The sequence below is a fragment of the Neovison vison genome, chromosome X, assembly GCF_020171115.1.
Source record: "Neovison vison isolate M4711 chromosome X, ASM_NN_V1, whole genome shotgun sequence".
Taxonomy (NCBI): domain Eukaryota; kingdom Metazoa; phylum Chordata; class Mammalia; order Carnivora; family Mustelidae; genus Neogale; species Neogale vison.
The window spans coordinates 37,964,374-37,983,147 of record NC_058105.1 but is presented as its reverse complement, the minus strand read 5'-3'; the positions used below and the strand labels follow the sequence as shown (position 1 = coordinate 37,983,147).

Here is an 18,774-nt window from a genome sequence, read left to right as displayed (position 1 = left end):
TGGGGGGGGCGCGAGGCTGCGCGGGACTCGGGGGGGGGGTTGGGAGGGGGAGGAGGAGGAGTGGGGAGGAGAGAGGGAGGGGAAGAAGGAGGAAGCAAGCGCGGCCGCGGCAGGGGGAGGAAGACCGGGAGGAGGAGCCGCGCGCGGTGGCGGCGGCGGCGGCAACTGCGGCTGCCGGGGGAGCCGAGCGCCCGGGCGCGGGGAGCGCGGGGAGCCGAGCGGCCGCCGAGCCGGGGCCGCGGGCCGAGCTACGGGTGAGTGGAGCCCCGAGGGGCGCGGCGGCCGGTTCCCGGGGCCGGGCGGGAGGCGCGGGCAGATGAGGCGCCGGGACAGAGGGAGGGGGCCGGCTGAAGCCCAGCCCCCCGGCTTGCCCGGCCTCCCGCCTCCCCCTCCACTCCCCGCGGCTTCCTCCCGCCGCCGCTTGCGCCAGGGGGGCAGGTCCCGGGCGGGCCGCGGGCGGTGGGGGGGGGGAGGTGCTGCCCGAGGGCGGGCGTCTGGGGCTGGGGGTGGAGCTGGGGGCTCGGGGGTGGACCCGGGGGCGGGAGGCCGGCCCGGGACGGCGCTAAATTGGCCGGAGGGGCCCCTCGGCGCCGAAGTTGCTAGCTGGGGGCAGAGACGGCCACGCGGTTGCAGGAGTAAGCGATCCCCCTGTGGCGAGTGCGTGAGACGAGGAGTCCGGCGTCCCTGCCATCCCCGTCGCCCTCCCCGCCTGACTGGCTCCGCTAGCTCCTCTCCTGGCCTCCGCGTGTCCCCTCGCTCTCACCCGCGCTGCTCCCCGGTTGGCTCCCGCGGCGCTGCCGGGTCCCCTCGGCCCTCGCCCTGACCCTACCGGCCTCCGGCTTCCCCTGACCCCCGCCTGCTTCGCCACTGCCCCTGTTCCCCTTTTCTGCCCTCGCTAGTTACCCCGCCCCGCTTCGTAATTCCCGATGCAATTGCCTCTTTGAGACCTTTTTTTTTTTTTTCCTCTCCTTCCTTTTAGATTGGCCAACGGCTCCTTTCAACCCTGCCTCGTTGGTGGCCACTGGAGAAGCGCGGGGGGCTCCCCAGGCAGCCGTGGGGACAAGTTAGAGCCAGCACTTGGCCCCGGGCCCCGCGTGTAGCTTCCCTCCTCCCTGCCCTAGGTGCCCCGGTGTCTAGAGGGGGGCGGCGCGGGTGCGGGGGTGTGCCCTCCGTACATGTCCCAGCACCCGGGCAACCCTTGGGGCTTGTGTTCCATCTCGCTCTCGCTTCTGGCACGGTGGTCGAGGGAAACCACTTGGCATCATGTCCCGGTATAGCTACCAAAGTCTCCTGGACTGGCTCTATGGGGGCGTGGACCCCAGCTTTGCAGGCAATGGGGGCCCCGACTGTGCTGCCTTCCTCTCTTGGCAGCAGCGGCTGCTGGAAAGTGTGGTGGTCCTGACCCTGGCCCTGTTGGAGATCCTGGTGGCCCTGCGGCACATCCTGAGGCAGACGAAGGAGGACGGTAGGGGTGGCCGTGGCAGCCAGCCAGATAAGGTGACCCAGCGGCCAGAGGAAGGCAAGGAGAGCCTGAGCAAGAATCTGCTCTTAGTAGCCCTGTGCCTGACCTTCGGGGTGGAGGTGGGCTTTAAGTTCGCCACCAAGACCGTCATCTACCTGCTCAACCCTTGTCACCTGGTCACCATGATGCATGTGAGTCTGTTGACTTCCCCCCCCCCCACCCCGGCAGCCGTAGCGATGAGTCATTTTGTGTGCTCAGGACACTCGGAAGTGTAGGGCACTTCATCCTGCGGGAAGTGGGACCCTTAAAAATGTTTTCCAAGAGTGGCTGGTTTTGTGCGGATTCCAGATTTGGCTTCCTCTAACCTTTGCACAATGTGTCAGCCCTGCAGTGAAGGTGAGGAAATAGTGATAGAGCCCTAGGAACCCACTGGCATGCTGGTAGTCTGTCAACCCCCCACCCCAGCCCAGCCCTGCCCTGGCCTTTCACAATCTGGAAGTGCAGCCCCAGCCAGGTGCCCTTTCTGGGTCACATCTGGGGCCCACAGCCTGCCTCCATCTCCTCTGCTGCAGTTAATTTCCCAGAGGCCTGATGACACTCTTTCCTGGAGGTAGTCATGTAGGGTTTCTTGTCTCCACTCTGGTACTTTGGGGAAAATACTTTAATGGGTTTCCCTTAAATGACTCTTTCATTTGGAGGTTTTAGCTCTTAGGGCAAGGTCTGCCTTTGAGCTCTGAGCCCCTACTAAGTGCGCTCTGAAACAGGCTGACTTCTGAACTTCGGGTTGGTGGCCTCTATCCATGGTGAGAGGGTGTTTATTTTTTGCAGACCTCTCCATCTTTTTGCTCATACTCTATTTCCTGTGGTCATGGTCCGGGGTGCTCAGAGAGCTGTTTTCTTTACCTCCCATTAGCGGTACTAAGAGAAACAAATGGGATTGAAAAGGAAAGTTGCCAGATACATAAAAATAATCTGGGTGAGCACCAAGAGTGAGACTGTCTTTCTGTACTCAGCCTGTGTGGAGAGATGTTCTAAAACTATAAAATCATGGAGGAGAAGGAAGAGGAGGAAAGGAAAAAAAATCTTTTTTAGATTTCAGACTGTGAGAAACCTGGTGTGTTTTATTCAGGGACGGTTTGGAAACCTGTCATTAGCATCTTTATTGCATTTTATATTTGTAGAAGTTTATTCTCAGGAGACTTGTGACAACCCTGTGTGGGGCACGAGGTTGAGATTATTATGTTGGTTTTACAGGCCTGGTGGGGCCCAGGGACCAGAGGTCACTCACCTGCAGCCAAAAGATGAATTAGCATCAGAGTTGGAAAGCTAACCCACCCTCTTTGGGGTTTCGGGCTGTCAGTAGAATGAAAGGGTTGTGGGGGGCGGGGCGCCGGGCGCCAGAGGCTGAAGCTGATCAGCATGGCACTGCCTACTTGTGGCTCCGATGCTTGCTGAGTCTGTGTTCCAGGTACTCTTGATTGCAGGTTCCTGGCCTCAGTTTCCCAATCTGTAAGATGTACTCAGTGGCCTAGCGGCCCTTTTGGTCTTTGCAGATGTGGCAGGGAGGTGCGGATAGCTTTGGAATAAAGAGGCTGTTATTAGTGGGGTGGCTGTCATCACTGAGCAGGGTTGGAGGAAAGCATTTTTTTTTTTTTTGCATTTCTTTTTTTTTAAGAGAAGGTTTCTTGGGATGTGATGCCATTCACAGGAAGCCCATGGCTCTCCCAGCTAGACTTTCTGGGTAAATATGAGCCAGTCCTCTTTCTTTCTTTTGTATGAATGGGCTTTTTGTTAATGAGAGGAAACAACACATCTCAGCCGCTGCTACGTGAGGCTCTTGGGACAGGAGTGCTTTTTTTGGATGGCAGGTGGTGAGGGTCAAAGGGTGCCTCTTCTACAAAGGGGTCTTGAGCCCTCTGGCAGCCGCATATCTAGAAGGTCAACAAAGGACTAAATTCAGCCTGATTGGGGCTGCTGCTGGTGGGATGACATCAAACCTGGCAGCACCAGGCTTTTCAGTGGAAAGGTTTTTAGAAGCTTTCACAAGCCTCTAGAGACTTGGCGCTGGCGTTAATTAGTTGTGCAACTTTGAGGAAACGTCCGCTTGCTGGGCCTCAGTTTGCCCATCTGCAAAATGAGACAGAGGTGCATTCCCAGGTCAGGGCTGTCAGCGTTCTCTGATTCTTTTCTCCTTAAGCAGTGGCCAGGGAAGCAACAGAGAGGTTCTCTGTTCTCATCTCTGGAGATGCTGCTGGCTTCCATGTGTGGGAAAAGGAAACTTGTTTCTTCTTTGCTGAGGTCAGGGGGCCTTGTTCATCTTCTGTTTCCTGTATCTCCCCGGTTAAGTCAACCTGACCAGGCCACCCTTGGATGCACGTGTAGATGATGATGGTATGTAGGGCTGGCAGAGGAGTGGACACTTGGGTGCGGGGGGTGGCACTCTAGGGACTGATTCCTGTCACCTGTACTCTTTCTTTTGTCCTGTGCTTCGTTTCAACTCTGAAGGCCTAGGGTGGAAGCAGAGAACAGAGTCAGGCTAAGGAATTCTTGATCCCAAACAGGATTATTCTCCTTTACTCTTTTCTCCTGTCACAGTGCTTTGTGTCATTTAAATAGTCTCCTCAGGCCTGCTGTGGGCTGCAGCCTTCGGTCAGTCCCACAGCCCATACCCTACCTATGGCTCTTCCTGGGAAGCAGGGAAGCTGGGATTTTTGAAAGTTGGTATGAGTCCTTGAAGACAAATGAACAGCAGATGGTTGGAAACCATTTTCTGACTTGACTGCAGCGAGGACTAAGGGTAACTCGTCTGGTTAATCATACCTCACATTTCCCTGACACTTTAGTGTTTATGAGGCCCTTCCACTGACATGATCTTGTGCAGGGCCGCGCTAGGTTAGCTGGGGCCTGGAAAGAGAGACGTTGAAATGTTTCCTTTGGCTGTGTATATTCCAGAGGGGCGATGTTGAGTATAGAGAAATGCTTTGGCAAGTGAACTTGCTGAATTAGGCTACACGCTGGCAGGACATTCTGTGGAGTTCAGAGGTCCTGAAAAGGCAAGGGAGACATTGGCTGAAATGAAAGGGACAGCTTAGCAGAAACATTTCTGATGTGTTTCTCGCCACAGGATGATTCCATTTGGGCTTCGTAGAAAGGCCTTGTTCCTCAGAGTCTATGTCCGTTTCTAACAAGGACGGTACTGCTTTAGGCCAGGAAGTGGGAGACTTAGAGGGAAATTGGTTCGTCTCCCCATCTCTCATTTTTTCAGTCCGTAAAGTATTTATTCCCAAGGCCTTTTTAAACAGCCCCTCATCATGGCCGTGCTGCTCTTGGGTGACTGCCAGCCTCAGAAGCAGAAGGAAGGGCCATTCTTGCGGCCGAGTTCTGGTCTTGATTGATATTCCTGCTGTACGGTTTGGTTTTGGTCTCATCTGCTTTTTCAAAGGCCCCAGGACTGTGGATGACAGTGCTTTGTGTCGTCTGAGTGCCAGCATCTCCCCTGTCCGCGTAAGCCAGGACGTGTGAGGGTTCCCGGGAGCGCCAGGCCCCACACACCGTGGTTGGGCCCCTTGGCGAATATCTGTGGTGTTTACCAGTCACCAGTACATATTTCTTCAGTCCTCGCTACTTCCCTCGTGCGTGTTATTTTGGGCAGGTAGGAGTGATAGGGAATAAATTTACTCCGCGATTATGCTAATTGCCCCAAATACCCCAGCAAGTTAGTAGCAGAGGTGGCTTTAGGACTGGGCTGCTAGTGTGGGAATGGAGGCCTCAGCAGAAAAAGATTCTCAGAGCTATTCAAGTCCCAAAGTCTACAACTTCTCAGCGGGAGTGTTAAAACGCTAGACATTTGACTGCTTGTATCTTGGAAAGGCTGGGGTTCTTCAACTCATGACCCTTTATCACCCTTGGGTCCAGTCATCACGTCTCTGTCTTAGGGACAGAACAGAAAGATGCCACTAATGGGATCTTTTATGGTTTCATACAAATTTTTTTTAGATTTGCCTTTTCTCTGGGGGTCCTATCTTCTTTTACACTCTATTCCAAGTCTAATTTCCACCAAATGTGGCTGGCGTTCTTTTGCTTCACTGTTTGATTATCCTACTTCCTCCTTCCTTGCTGAAAGTGGAAGAATGGCACAGATTCAAAATGGTGCTGAGCTTTTTGTGATACCTTTTGGAACGGCCTGAATAAACAGTGGAGTGTTCCATTCGCCCCGTCTTGGATTTGTTCTAGAGAAGGACCTGATGGATTTGAGAATGGGGCATTTTGTGACCCCCACCCACCCCCGACTCCTTGACTTGAGAAACCAGCCCCACCTCCTCATCCCCATCTGTTGTCTGGAGTGCGGATAACAGCTTCTGCTTGGAATTGACATCGGTGGGTCAATGGGTACAATGACCGCTTATCAGATGGACTGTCCCGTGTCATGAGTCTAGGGGGACACAAGAAGATGATGTTTATGTGGGTCTCAGCAGTGAGGCATGACATTCTTTTTTAGTTTGTTTTATTTCTCCCCCAAGGAAATGCGCGGAGAATTTTTCCACCTTCCGTTGTTACGGTCATTTGGGGGCGTCCATTTTAAGGAGAAGTGGTGTGGATTGGTGGATCAAACACCCCACAGATGGCCCTGGGATTGACCCTTATGATGTGAGTTTGGCTCATGGCTTGCTATGAAAACCTGAGCAAATTATCTCATCTTTTCCTGTCTCCGCCTTCTCAGTGAAACCGGTTGTGTGGAAGGGGAGAGCATTTTAAGCCTCTGAGTGACTGTGGTCACTTAAACAGAAGCTGGGCAGAGCTGATCAGAGCTGGCAGATGAGATGTGTGTATGTATATGCATACGTATATGTATATATATATTTTTAATCTCACACTCAGAAACTGACAAACCTCAACTCCTTTGCATCTTTGTTAGCTTTTGGAATTCATTCCTCTAAGCATTTCTGGTGCTTTTTTCCGGTTCCCAGCCCACGCCTGCGTACCCTCCTAAGGTACAGCCTCTGAAACTGGGCCCTGCGCCCCCATCAGTCCATCTCCAGCACCTGCTGATACAGCCCAGTGTGGCACCTGTTTTAAGTACCAGTATGTTGCTGGCTCCTGCCCACGGGGTGCTGACCCGGCCCCGAGTCCAGTTATTCCAGTCATTCTGGTAACACCTTCTTTCTCCCTTTGTCAACCCTCCGCACATTCCTCAGACTCTTTGGCTGGTTGATAGACACCTTTGTATACTTTTAGGTAATTTTGTGTTTGGCTTGTTTTTGCATGTTTGTTCAGTCTCCACCATTAGCGCAAACAGATTTTTCTTTAATGGAAAGTAGTAGCGTTTTTTTTTTTTAACACCCTTTGTAACTCCCTGCAGAGGTTAATACAATACCGTATGTGTACATTATTAGTTGTTTAATGTGTACCGGGATAATGCTGACTGACTGACCGACAGACCTATCTTTTTTTACTTTTTTTTTTTGTTTTGTTGTTGTTGTTGTTGTTTCCCTCTGGTGGTCCTATGTTCCCTTGAGGTCTGATGGGCAGGGCTCCTGTGTCTCTTGTGCCCATTAGGAGACTCTTCTGTCTGGTTTTTGAAATAGCCAGAGGAGAGAGGTGGTTTCAGCTCTGGCTCACACAAATTTTTTGTTGAATTTCCATCACAAAGAACCAGTTATGAGACCTATGACCTGCTCTCTGCCCAAAGTATCTGCTCGTTTTCATCCTAGTGAAGAAATTATGCTGTTGGATCTTGATCTTAATCCCTGGGCAGACATCAGGACGGGTCTACTTTCCTCTTTTCCTTCCTTAATATCCTATAAATTAAAGAAATGTTACTAGGCTAGTGACTCACTTTCCATCTCTTTCTGGATTTTTCTGTGGGTAGCTCATTGTCATCTTGCCTCTTTGAAGCACCCTTTAGAGGAAGAGCCAGGTTTGTCAACTTCTCCTGGTCTTTCAGCTCTTATTTTATTTTTTTTGATACTTTCATTTTTTTTCAGCTTTATTGAGGTATTATTGACAAAGAAAGTTGTAAGGTACTTAAAGCATACAACGTGATGATTTGATGTACACACATTGTAAAAGGGCTCCCTGTCCTTGAGTTAATGCATTCACAGTCTTATGTATCTTTTGTTAAATTGAGAATATTTTGTCCTAGGTGCTTCCTCTTCTGCCAGTAACTGGCAGAGTGGACATGAAGAGACTGTGCCTGGGGAGAGAAGTGATTCTGGAGCTTTCTTTGTGAAAGGTGACCTTGGAAACATTATAATGCAGATGCCTGGCTCTCTACTCCACCGCTGACTCTGAGTAGGTAGAGGATGAGGAAGGGAATCTGCATTTATTACAAGCTCCCTAGTAATTCTGATGCTGGTGAGCCTTAGACCCTATGTTGAGAAACATTATCTAGTAGTTACATTATCTAGTAGCTAAAGTATTGGGTGGCAAGTTGGTTTGGAAGCCCCTCCTACTGGAGTGAATCTGGGTGTCTTATGGGCCAGGCATTTAGCCTCCTGGCAGAGCCTCAGTGTGTATTATGCAGGCGTTAAATAATGTGGCTGCAGTTAGAAGTGGAGGGCCCCCAGTTATTGTGAGGTAGATTTTAAGGTAGCTTTGGCATTCCAGTGGCTTTTTTGGTGAGTGGGAGTTCTGTCACTGAAGTATTTCAGCCAGGCCGCCATCACCTTCCAGTCCTTCTACATTCCCTCCCTCCCTTGCAGTCTCTAAGGTCGTTGGCAACCCAGGGGAGGAGATATCAACAAATATTTGTTGCATGCTAACTCTCTGTTTGCAGGACACCTGTTTGTTTGATTGATTGATTGATTTTAAGGAGGGAGAGAGGAAGGGAAGGGCAGAGAAAAAAGCCTTAAATCCCAGGCAGGCTCCAAACCCAGTGTGGAGCCCTACGCAGGGCTCCATCTCACTACCCTGAGATCACGATCTGAGCCAAAATCAGGGCAGTCGCTTAACCGATTAACTGAGCTACCCAGGCGCTCCAAGACACTTGTTTTAAAGGCTCACGGGAATTTATTCATTCTTGCACCCATTCAGCACCTATTTTTCAAATGCCTGTTGTGTGTGATACATTGTGCCAGCTGCTGGAGACTCAAAGATAAATAAGAAACATTCTTTCCCCTCTTGTTGTTCAGTTTAGATGAGACAGGAAGGAGAGCAACTAAGTAACAATATTATAGGTACAGTAACAGATTTGAACAAAACAGCACAGAGGGTCTGGGTGTTTTGTTTGTTTGTTTTTTACCTACTGCAATTAAGGAAGGCCTTCTAGAAGAGGTGACATTTGAGCTGGCTCATGAAGGAAATAGGTGTACAAGAGCAGGGACTCGTTGTTTGTTTTCTATTCTAGGGCCTCTAATAGGCCCTGGCTCATAGTAGGTGCTGAGTAAACACATGGGAATGAATGGGTAGGTGTTTGTTGGGTGTCGCACGAAGGAAGGGAGTTGCAGGCATAGGAACCAATATATATGCAAAGCACAAGAAAGCATTTCGACTGTAACCCAGAGTCATTCGCACGTGATTATCACGGGGCATATCGCATCTTATTTCTCCCTTAGCAAACGGAATAAAACTCCAGAACTGCTCTGTCATTTCTGCGCCATTGATAAGACAACAGCATTTGCTCATCAGTGCTCAGGCGGGAGCTCTTGTGAGCTGGAGCATTGAGTTCCTTGTCCTGTCCCAAGGAGGGCCTGCCCTGTCAAGGACAGACACAAAGAACATGGATGAGAGCGAGCAGGCATTAAATACAGGAAATGAGCTAGCAGGCATCCCACCTGTGACCAGAAGATAATTTTTAGCAGCTCCTGGGATGGTTGCTATCCCCCACTAAGATCCACAGCAGAACTGAACTCATGCAATGTGATGCTACTGTGCTGCCTTTCCTTTTCCTATTCCTTCTTCCCTGCTTCCAGGTCTCTCCTCCAGCCCCGCCCATCCAAGCTTGCCCCCTTCCAGAATAATCCAGGTTGTACAACAATCCCTTCTGCAGTTCCAGAAATGCCCATTCCATCAGAAGAGGTGATGTCCACAGGGGAGTGAAGAAGAAAACAGTTCCACTGAAGAGGTTCATACTGAAGCATGAATGGCTCATAGACCCAAGTGGGAGTGGGGGAGAGGATATTTTTTATTAAAGATTTTATTTTTTTATTAGAGAAGGGAGAGGGAGAGCAAGCGTGTGAGTGGGGTGAGGGGGGTGGGAAGAAGGAGAAGGGGATGCAGGCTCCCAGCTGAGGAAGGAGCCCCATGTGGGGCTTGATTCCAGGACCGGGATATCATGACCTGAGCCCAAGGCAGTTGCTTCACCGGTTGAGCCACCCAGGTGCCCTGGGAGATGATTTTTCTAAAGGGCCTCACTACCCCAACATGATCTTAAATTGGTGGGGAACGTCCCAATGTTTATGAGCAGGTGGCCTTTCCCATGTTCCTTGCCCAATTTTTGACCTCCTCCCCCAGAACAGAGATTGTCTTGCCACCCTATTGGCTGACCCCCCAGGGGAAGTCTCCCTGCTTGGATGTAGCAGTTTAGTCTGAAGGCTTGGGGAGGACTTCTCTCCTGGGTCTCAGCCCCCCTTGTTTACTTAGCTGCTTCTCAGGGAAAGGGCTGCCAGCTGAACAGGGTATGGCTTGCCCATCCATCAGCACACAGTATGTCAGGGGACCTGGACTTGTTGCCAGCTTGAGATCCTGAAGTGGAGGGTTTGGGGCCTCTCTCAGTTGGCCGTGCTTCCTTTCTAGTAGCTGCTGGAGGAAATGCTGGAGCGAAGAAGGTAGGATGAGTTTTGTCCTGGGCCTGGAGGTTCTCAGGGCCGGGAATGGACAGCAGGAGCCAGGAGGTTGGAGAGCTCTGCCCTATGGGCAGGTGTTTAGGAGGGTGGAAGAGGGAGAGGCAGAATCCTCTGGAGGAGAGTGCAGGAAGCACAGGACCATCCTAATTCCATCCCGATGCCTTCCGTCTACCCGTCTCTATCACATATCCGTGGTGGTATAAACTCAGGGTGTATTTTGCCTGTGTGTTGAATCGCCTTTGCCAATCGACCAGCTGTGTTTGCTGAAAGACTCTGACTGCCTGTGCTCTGGCTGTTGCTGGCAAAGAGACATTTCATTCAGGTGCTGATTAAATAAGGCTCAGAGCCAGATTGCACAGTAAGGCCCTTAACTATGACTCTGGGAGCCCTGGGTAAACACTTATTAGATGTTCTGGGCAGAGCAGTAGCCAAGGCTGCTAGATCTGAGGGGCTTTCTTCAGAAGTCGGGTGGAGATGAAGATGGGGGTGAGGAGAGGCTTCTGGAAAGGGTCTTGCTCCTCTTGTCCTAGCTGAATCCTATTTGAATTGACATGGAAGGGCTAGATAGGCTTTCTCATTGGCCTTTACTTGCCAGATTCTGACTGGGCCACTGTAAGGAGCCTGAGTAAGTAGGGCAGCAGAAATGCCTCCTTTTCCTAGTGTGAGTTCAGCTGCGTGGCTCGAGCCTTTGGACTATATTCCCCAGGTTTGCATTTGAGCCGCCTCACCACGTGATGTTAGACATATTACTTGACCACGTTGAACCTCAGTTTCTCTCATCTGTAAAATGGGAATAGTAGTATCTCCCTAGGGTTGTTGTGAGGATTTACTGAAATATATTCAGCATTTAGGGGACATTGTGGCTCACTGTGAACATGCAGTAAATGCCAGCAGTTTCTCATAGTATCATAGTAGCACTATTACTTCGATGTGTTTCAAGGCAGCAGTGGTGTTCTGGGTGAGAGCCTAGAGTCTAGGGTGGTAAAGGCCCGGGTTCAAATCTTATCACCAGCTGTCTAGCCCTGGGCAAGTTACTTCTCTGTTGCCATATGTGTAATGTGGACTAATAACCATATCTACCTACCCTGCCGGGCTGTTGTGAAGATGAAGTGGGAGAAAAGGAGAAAACACTCCTAACGCACTTAAGATAGTATCTGGCACATAGTAAACATTTAGTCAGTTTCAGCTGTGATGAAGAAGATGCCAGCAAGGACCATCATCATTATTATGGCTGCTGCTCCTGGGAGCTTGGGTGCCTGATGTTGGGATGAGACGAGAAGGATTAGGCAGCTGTAAGGGAAGCTCATCTAAGAAAAGCTCTCCTGGCATCTTCGTTTCACATCATGGACAAAAATACTGGTTGCAGGCTGTTAGTGGCCAGGTAATCTCCTTGCGGCAGGGTTGCTTGGCTTCCTGAGGCCTAAGGACAGCTTCTTGGGTAATTTGAAAAGTTACTTGTGGGGTGCCTGGGTGGCTCAGTCGGTTAAGCATCTGCCTTGGACTCAATTCTTGATCCCAGAGTCCTGGGATTGAGTCCTGCATTGGGCTTCCTGGTTGGAGGGTATTCTGCTTCTCCCTCTTTCTCTGCCTGCCACTCTGCGTACTTGTGCTCTCTCTCATCTCTCTGTCAAATAAATAAATAAAATATTTTTAAAAATTAAAAAAAAGTTACTTGCAATCATCCAGTCCTGGCTGAAGAATTTGGAGGATGGCTGTCCCTCATAGGAGTTTGGCTTTCCAGTGACCTCTGGGCTGCTCTTTGTCACTGAGCTGACGTTGTGGGGCAGAGTCTTTTGAGATTGGTAGCCTAGGAAACCAGTGAGTGCAGGACAGAAGTATGGAAGGAGTGGTTTGAGGGGTGGACAGAGACAGGTGTGTGGGTTTATTTATTTATTTTTCTTTAATATTCCTTCCGATTGAGGGGAGTGTAACTTTTTCAAGTGCCACTTGTTACTGGGGTTAGGTAATTATCAGAGGAGAGAGGGCTGCTCCCAAAGCTCCTGGGATGATGAAGGTGGGTTTAAAGTAGACAAGTGCCTTGTCTTACCTTTTAGCAAATGAACAGAAAAAAAGTAGACAATCATGATAACCTCTCACATTTTCATGACTGGCTAACTCTCTCAGAGCTGCCTTTGCTCTGGGGGTTAAGCCCCCTTTAAGTGCGGCCTTCCAGGGCCAAGGCCATGGTCATGTTCCTTCACAGTCTTAGAGTGAGGGGTGTGCTCCTCTTAGACAGCCCCCCTTCAACCCCCCCCATTGGAAGGCCTCCGGGCATATTCCCAAGCATTGTGGGTAAATAGGCAGTTTCTTAGCTTTGGAGTTGAGAGAACTGGGAAGGCTAAGGTCATGTTTTCTGTAACAATCCTGGTTCCCTGGCTGGAGCTGGCTTAGAGGGCTTTTCTAAAACAAATAGTGGACCGAAGACGGGGCAGCTTTCAGAAATGGAAGGTCACCCGTTCCAAGACCTAGGGGAGATGGCAACAGAGGGCCCTCTTCATATCACTACTTGCTCCTCATCCACTTGCATTTGTTAAAAGAGTTTCCTTTTTTAAGTTCCAGGCACTTGAATATGTGCCCGCGTGCCTGTCACTGCCCTTTATTCTCAGAGCCCTGCAGGAATGTTGCTGAGGGTCATGTGCCTAAGTTAAGTGCCTTATTATCTTCCACATTTTTCCACTTAACTCTCCTGGCAGCAGCTTCAAGTGGGCATTTCTCCCTCCTTCCTGGGCTCCCTGGCCCCCAAGGAAGAGTGGGACACCTTAAGGAGTGAGGCTGCTTTCACAACTTTGCAGCACCTCACTGGATTTTCCAACTCAGCCCTCCTCAGAATAGCCCTGCAAGCTTAGCACCAAGCCAAGGTCATGTTTCTGTGTTTGCTTGAGAGGTTTTTGGCCAGTGAGGGAAGAGAACAGATTGCCCCCCCTCCCAGCCCCCAGGCTGTCCTCCCCTGGTGGGGCTCTGTTGTGGGGGGGGGCGGGTGTTGCTGGCTCGGACCCAGGAGGTCAGGGGTGTCCTTTGGGCCAAGGCCGCAGTGGACTCTTGGAGAAGAATGTGAAGCCCCACATCGGGGCTCCTAACTGCAACGGGGTGTTTGGTCCTACTTCACAGTGGGGTGGGGGGTGGCGCGGGCGTGTGTGTGCTGTGTTTGCTCAGATGGACACACGTGGAAACCAGGCTGGGATCATCTTCCCAAGTTTCTTACTCCCTGCTTTGGGTCTGTCCTAGAAAAACAATTTACAGAGTACATTGTGGTCTGCTCCTGTTTTTTTTTTTTTTGGTAACCTCCCCACACCACACCCCCTCTTTCCATGGACAGTTTTCAGTGAACTGAGGATTAACCCTGGCCCCTTGCACTTACATTCTCTCTTTACCTTCCGCTTGGGTTCAGGGTCTCGCTCTCTATTCACAGCTGTCCATCACCATGAGGATAGTCCATGCCTCGGATCCTGTAGGCCACCCCCCCCACCCCCCTGCTTCACCATCTGCCCAGACCTTTTAAATACTATATAAATCCCAGAGCAGAGTCAAGTGGGCAAAAAAAAAAAAAATCAAATTTAGGAGAAAGATCTCACTAGAATTATCTGTCATCTCTGTATACTCTCTAAAAGTTAGTAGCAATAATAACCCTTGTAACATTTTTGAGCCTAGGCTCCTCCCCAGTCAAGGTGCTAGGTATGCTGCCCACACAGTTACCTCATTTGCAGCCTTTGACAAAGGTCAGTTTTGTTTTATCTAATTCTTTTTTTTTTTAAAGATTTTTTATTTATTTATTTGAGAGAGAGAGACAGTGAGAGAGAGCATGAGAGGGGAGAAGGTCAGAGAGCGAAGCAGACTCCCCATGGAGCTGGGAGCCTGATGTGGGACTCGATCCCGGGACTCCAGGATCACGCCCTGAGCCGAAGGCAGTCGTCCAACCAACTGAGCCACCCAGGCGTCCCGTGTTTTATCTAATTCTTCCTTTGCCTCTGTTGTAACTGATTTTCCCTTTGGTTGATGAAAGATCCCATATAACATAGTCTAGCGATCCTTCCTCAGGTTTGCCAAAATGGCAGAGTGGTGCCAAGTCAGAGCTGAAGGAGACCCCAGGGATCCATCTGGTTCACCTCCTCCCTCATTGTTCTGCGCAAGCAAATAGAGATCCAGAGAAGTGAAGTCATCTGTACAAAGTCACCCACAGCTGAGTCTCCCAGACTCCCCTGTTCACCATCTCTCTCACACCACATGTGGTCCCCTTTCACCCCTAACCAATTCAGCACGAAAGGACCTGGACTTCTGTTCTTGCCCACCAGTAGAGAAAGAAAAATCTTGTGTTGTTTGAGCAGGACTCAGAAACCTTGGCTAGACTAGCATAGCAGGGGTGACAAAGGGCAAAGGGGAAGAAGGTCAGAGTAATCTGTCAGCTCCATGGGAGAGGTAGGTAAACAATGAAGTCATCGAAACCAGCCCTGGGCCTTGGTTATAAAACTCATCACTAACTGGCTGAGGGAACCTAGTAGTGCTGGCTAGTCAGGGGGAACCTCTCTGTGCTCCAGTCTTAGAACACCTGGAGCGTGGTAGTTAAGAATGCAGGCTCTGATCTCCTGGTTGATCCAAGCATTCTTAAGCAAGGTGGTCTTTAGCTTCCAGGTGTTTGAGTTCCTTCGGAACTTTTCCTTGTGATTGAGCTCCAGTTTCAAAGCATTGTGATCTGAGAATATGCAGGGAATAATCTCAGTCTTTTGGTATCGGCTGAGCAACTTCTTTCAAGATACGTCTCCAAAGGCAAAGGAAACAAAAGCGAAAATAGACTTCTGGGACTTCATCAAAATCAAAAGCTTCTGCACAGCAAAGGAAACAGTCAAAAAAACAAAGAGGCAACCCACGGAATGGGAGAAGATATTTGCAAATGACAGTACAGACAAAAGGTTGATATCCAGGATCTATAATGAACTCCTCAAACTCAACCCACACGAAACAGACAAACACATCAAAAAATGGGCAGAAGATATGAACAGACACTTCTCCAATCAAGAAATACAAATGGCTATCAGACACATGAAAAAATGCTCATCATCATTAGCCCTCAGGGAGATTCAAATTAAAACCACATTGAGATATCACCTTACACCAGTTAGAATGGCCAAAATTAACAAAACAGGAAACAACATGTGTTGGAGAGGATGTGGAGAAAGGGGAACCCTCTTACACTGTTGGTGGGAATGCAAGTTGGTGCAGCCTCTTTGGAGAACAGTGTGGAGATTCCTCAAGAAATTAAAAATAGAGCTTCCCTACGACCCTGCAATTGCACTCCTGGGTATTTACCCCAAAGATACAGATGTCGTGAAAAGAAGGGCCATCTGTACCCCAATGTTTATAGCAGCAATGGCCACAGTCGCCAAACTATGGAAAGAACCAAGATGCCCTTCAACGGATGAATGGATAAGGAAGATGTGGTCCATATACACTATGGAGTATTATGCCTCCATCAGAAAGGACGAATATCCAACTTTTGTAGCAACATGGACGGGACTGGAAGAGATTATGCTGAGTGAAATCAGTCAAGCAGAGAGAGTCAATTATCATATGGTTTCACTTATTTGTGGAGCATAACCAATAGCATGGAGGACAAGGGGCGTTAGAGAGTAGTAGGGAATTTGGGTAAATTGGAAGGGGAGGTGAACCATGAGAGACTATGGACTCTGAAAAACAGTCTGAGGGGTTTGAAGTGGCGGGGGGGTGGGAGGTTGGGGTACCAGGTGGTGGGTATTATAGAGGGCACAGCTTGCATGGAGCACTGGGTGTGGTGAAAAAATAATGAATACTGTTTTTCTGAAAATAAATAAATTGGGAAAAAAAAAAAAAAAAGAATGCAGGCTCTGGAGCCAGACCGGCTGGTTTCAAATTCCAGCACTTGCTTTCCAGCTGTGTCAAGGCCATGGGCAGGTTCAGTGACATTTCTGAGACTGTTTGTTTGTTTGTTTTTTACTCTGTAAAATGGGGAGAATAGTATCTACTTTGTAAGGTTCTTGTGAGAATGAAATGTATGGCTACATGTAAAGTATTTATTTAAACATTTTATTTATTCATTTGAGAGAAAAAGAGAGGAAGAAAGCATGAGCAAGGGGAGGGGCAGAGGGAGAAGCAGGCAAGGAGCCGGGTGCAGGACTCGGTCCCAGGACCCCGGGATCATGACCTGAGCCTCCCAGGAGTCCCTACATGTAAAGTATTTAGAATGGTGTCTGGTGCGCCCCAAGAACTTTGAAAGTATGAGCGATGGCTGTTATCACCATAGGATACGGATGATTTCTGCCTTTCCTAATTCATAGGGTGAGCATGGGCAACATGGGAAATAAGGTCTGTGAATCACAAGCGCTCGCTCAGTGGGAGGAATTCTCTTTCGAGAGCACGTGTGTTCAAAGGTTTATTCGCATCTTGTGTGTAGGATCAGATACTTAACGAATATTTCTCTGGTGATCCGGTAGGCTTATATTTGATGAAAATGTGAGGCCATCAAGTCATGCATACTGTGCTTGAGAGTCGTGCACCTCAAGTAAAGTGGTTTGAGGACTTGAAATGAGAAGCAGTTATACTCTTCCCTCAATGCTCCTATCTTAGTGGATGGCCCTGCCTTAGTCTTGTGACCCCGGGTAACTCCCTTAAAACCGGGACACATTTCCGTTCCTCCCTCTTCCTGCCTTCTATCATCACCGTGTCGGAGTGATCTTGATTCTGTCTTTCATCATCTCTTCCATCTGTCTCTTCCTTCTTTGACTCCTCTGCCCTAATTCATTTGGTTGTTTGTCACCATCACCATTGCCATCTGGCTTATTATGGTAGCCTCCTGACTGATCCTGCTCTGTTTATCCTTTACACAGCTGTCAGAATGACACAAGCGACTCACCTGCTGGGGCATGGCACTCCATTGCTCAAAAGCCTTCCATAGCTCCCTGTTACCTTACGTCTTATGCATATACCTGATGGTGCCCTGGGCTGCTTTTGCCAGTCATCGATAGGCATGCTTTCCCCAGTGAGTCCCCACGTAGGTCCCAAATCCGTTTTAGCATAGCATTTTAGGCAGTGACAGTCAGTCATTTGGAGTTGGCACACAGACTAGGGCTGGCAAATAGATAAACTCTATAGAGAAAGCCTGAACTCCTTATGATGATAGGATTCAGGGTCTCCTACGGTCTTTCTTGCCCGCCTTATGCTCTAGTGCATTCTTTTCCCCTGTGTGCCTCTCTGAGTTTATACACTGTTCATGCCATACGCTCAGCCAGAAATACTCTCTTTCCTCTTCCTGTTGAAACGCTAGTCATCATTCAAGGCTCAGCCCAAACACTGCCTCTTGTGAAGCTCTCTTCAAGCCTCCACCCTAGATTTAGCCGCTCTTGTCTATTTTAGCATTTAATTCTGCCTTGTATTACATAATTGTTTATGTATCTTCCCCGCTCCTTAAAGTGTATGTTCCCTGAATGCAAAGTGTACGTTTTTATGAATTGCTGCATCCCTCACACCATCTAGTTCCTACTAGACTCCTAGTTTGGAAAAATCCCTGTGTTTTTCAGATGAGGGAACTGAGGCTTAGAGGAAAAGGGTCACAAGTTCATTGTGGGACTTGTTCAGTTTCTGAGGCTTGAGACATTGAGGCTGGAATGGCCAGCCGGCAATTGAGTTGTGGTTGGATGGAGAAATGTTGATTTAGGAAGCTGTCTAGAGGGGATAAAAAGATAAGGTGAGAAGGTCATGCCAGTTAGGGATGAGAAGGAAGAGAAGTATTCCGTGGAAAGCCTGCGCTGGGGAGCAGAGAGAAGACTCAGCGAAGGAGTCATCCAGGAGGTGGAAGGAGGTTCAGGAAGCAGGAGCAGGTCCTCTGTGCCATATGACGTAAAGAGGGAGAGACCCAGGAGGCCTTGAGAAAGGGCGATTGGAATTGGTGAGTATAGGCTGGTCCTGTGGCCAGCCGCCCATCCACTTCTAAATAGTCACCTAGAAATGTTTGAGTGGGAGGCATCTCATACAAGGACATTTATGGCCTCAGTGTTGGTAAATAGAGAATGTTGGGAATCAGCCCACCAGTAGCAGAATGGCCCATCGGGCCAGGGAGTACTATGCGGCTTTTCACAGGGAGGCCGATCTCTGCATGCACTTTGAAAGATGTGCATGATGTATTGTTAAAAATTAAAAAACAAAAAAACAAAAAAACCAAAAATAAGTTGCAGGGTCATCTGGCTGGCTCAGTCAGTAGGGCAGGTGACTCTTGATCTTGGCGTCATGAGTTCAAGCCCCGTGTTGGGTATAGAGATTACCTAAAGATTAAAAAAAAAAAAAAAACTAGTTGCCGAGCAGTAAGTGTGATAGAAACCCACTCCCTAAGAAAACAAGCAAACCCTTCTTATGTGTGCATGACTGTGAGTGCATTGTAGAAGTCTAGAATGTATCCCAAATGGTGCTTAGTGCTGAGTGATCAGGGGAAGCACTCTCACTTTTTACTTAATGCACTTCTGTGTCATGTGTGTTCAATGCAAGTACAAATTTCTTGGGCAATTAAGA

At 49.2% G+C, this 18,774-nt stretch overlaps 1 protein-coding gene across 6 annotated transcripts in view; it reads left to right on the top strand.

The window, feature by feature from the left end:
* Positions 1 to 216: 216 nt before the first annotated feature.
* Positions 217 to 18,774, top strand: part of TMEM164 (transmembrane protein 164) — a 158,428-nt gene continuing 139,870 nt past the window's right edge. Inside the window, exons 1-2 of one of the 6 annotated variants that reach the window (XM_044235704.1) lie at positions 230 to 254; positions 980 to 1,653. In XM_044235704.1, the coding sequence (XP_044091639.1) occupies positions 1,264 to 1,653 (390 nt within the window). In that variant the 5' untranslated portion in view covers positions 230 to 254; positions 980 to 1,263. Of the gene's footprint in view, positions 255 to 582; positions 658 to 979; positions 1,654 to 18,774 lie in introns of those variants that run through there. The other 5 variants (XM_044235702.1, XM_044235703.1, XM_044235705.1 and 2 more) reach the window with 5 other exon arrangements.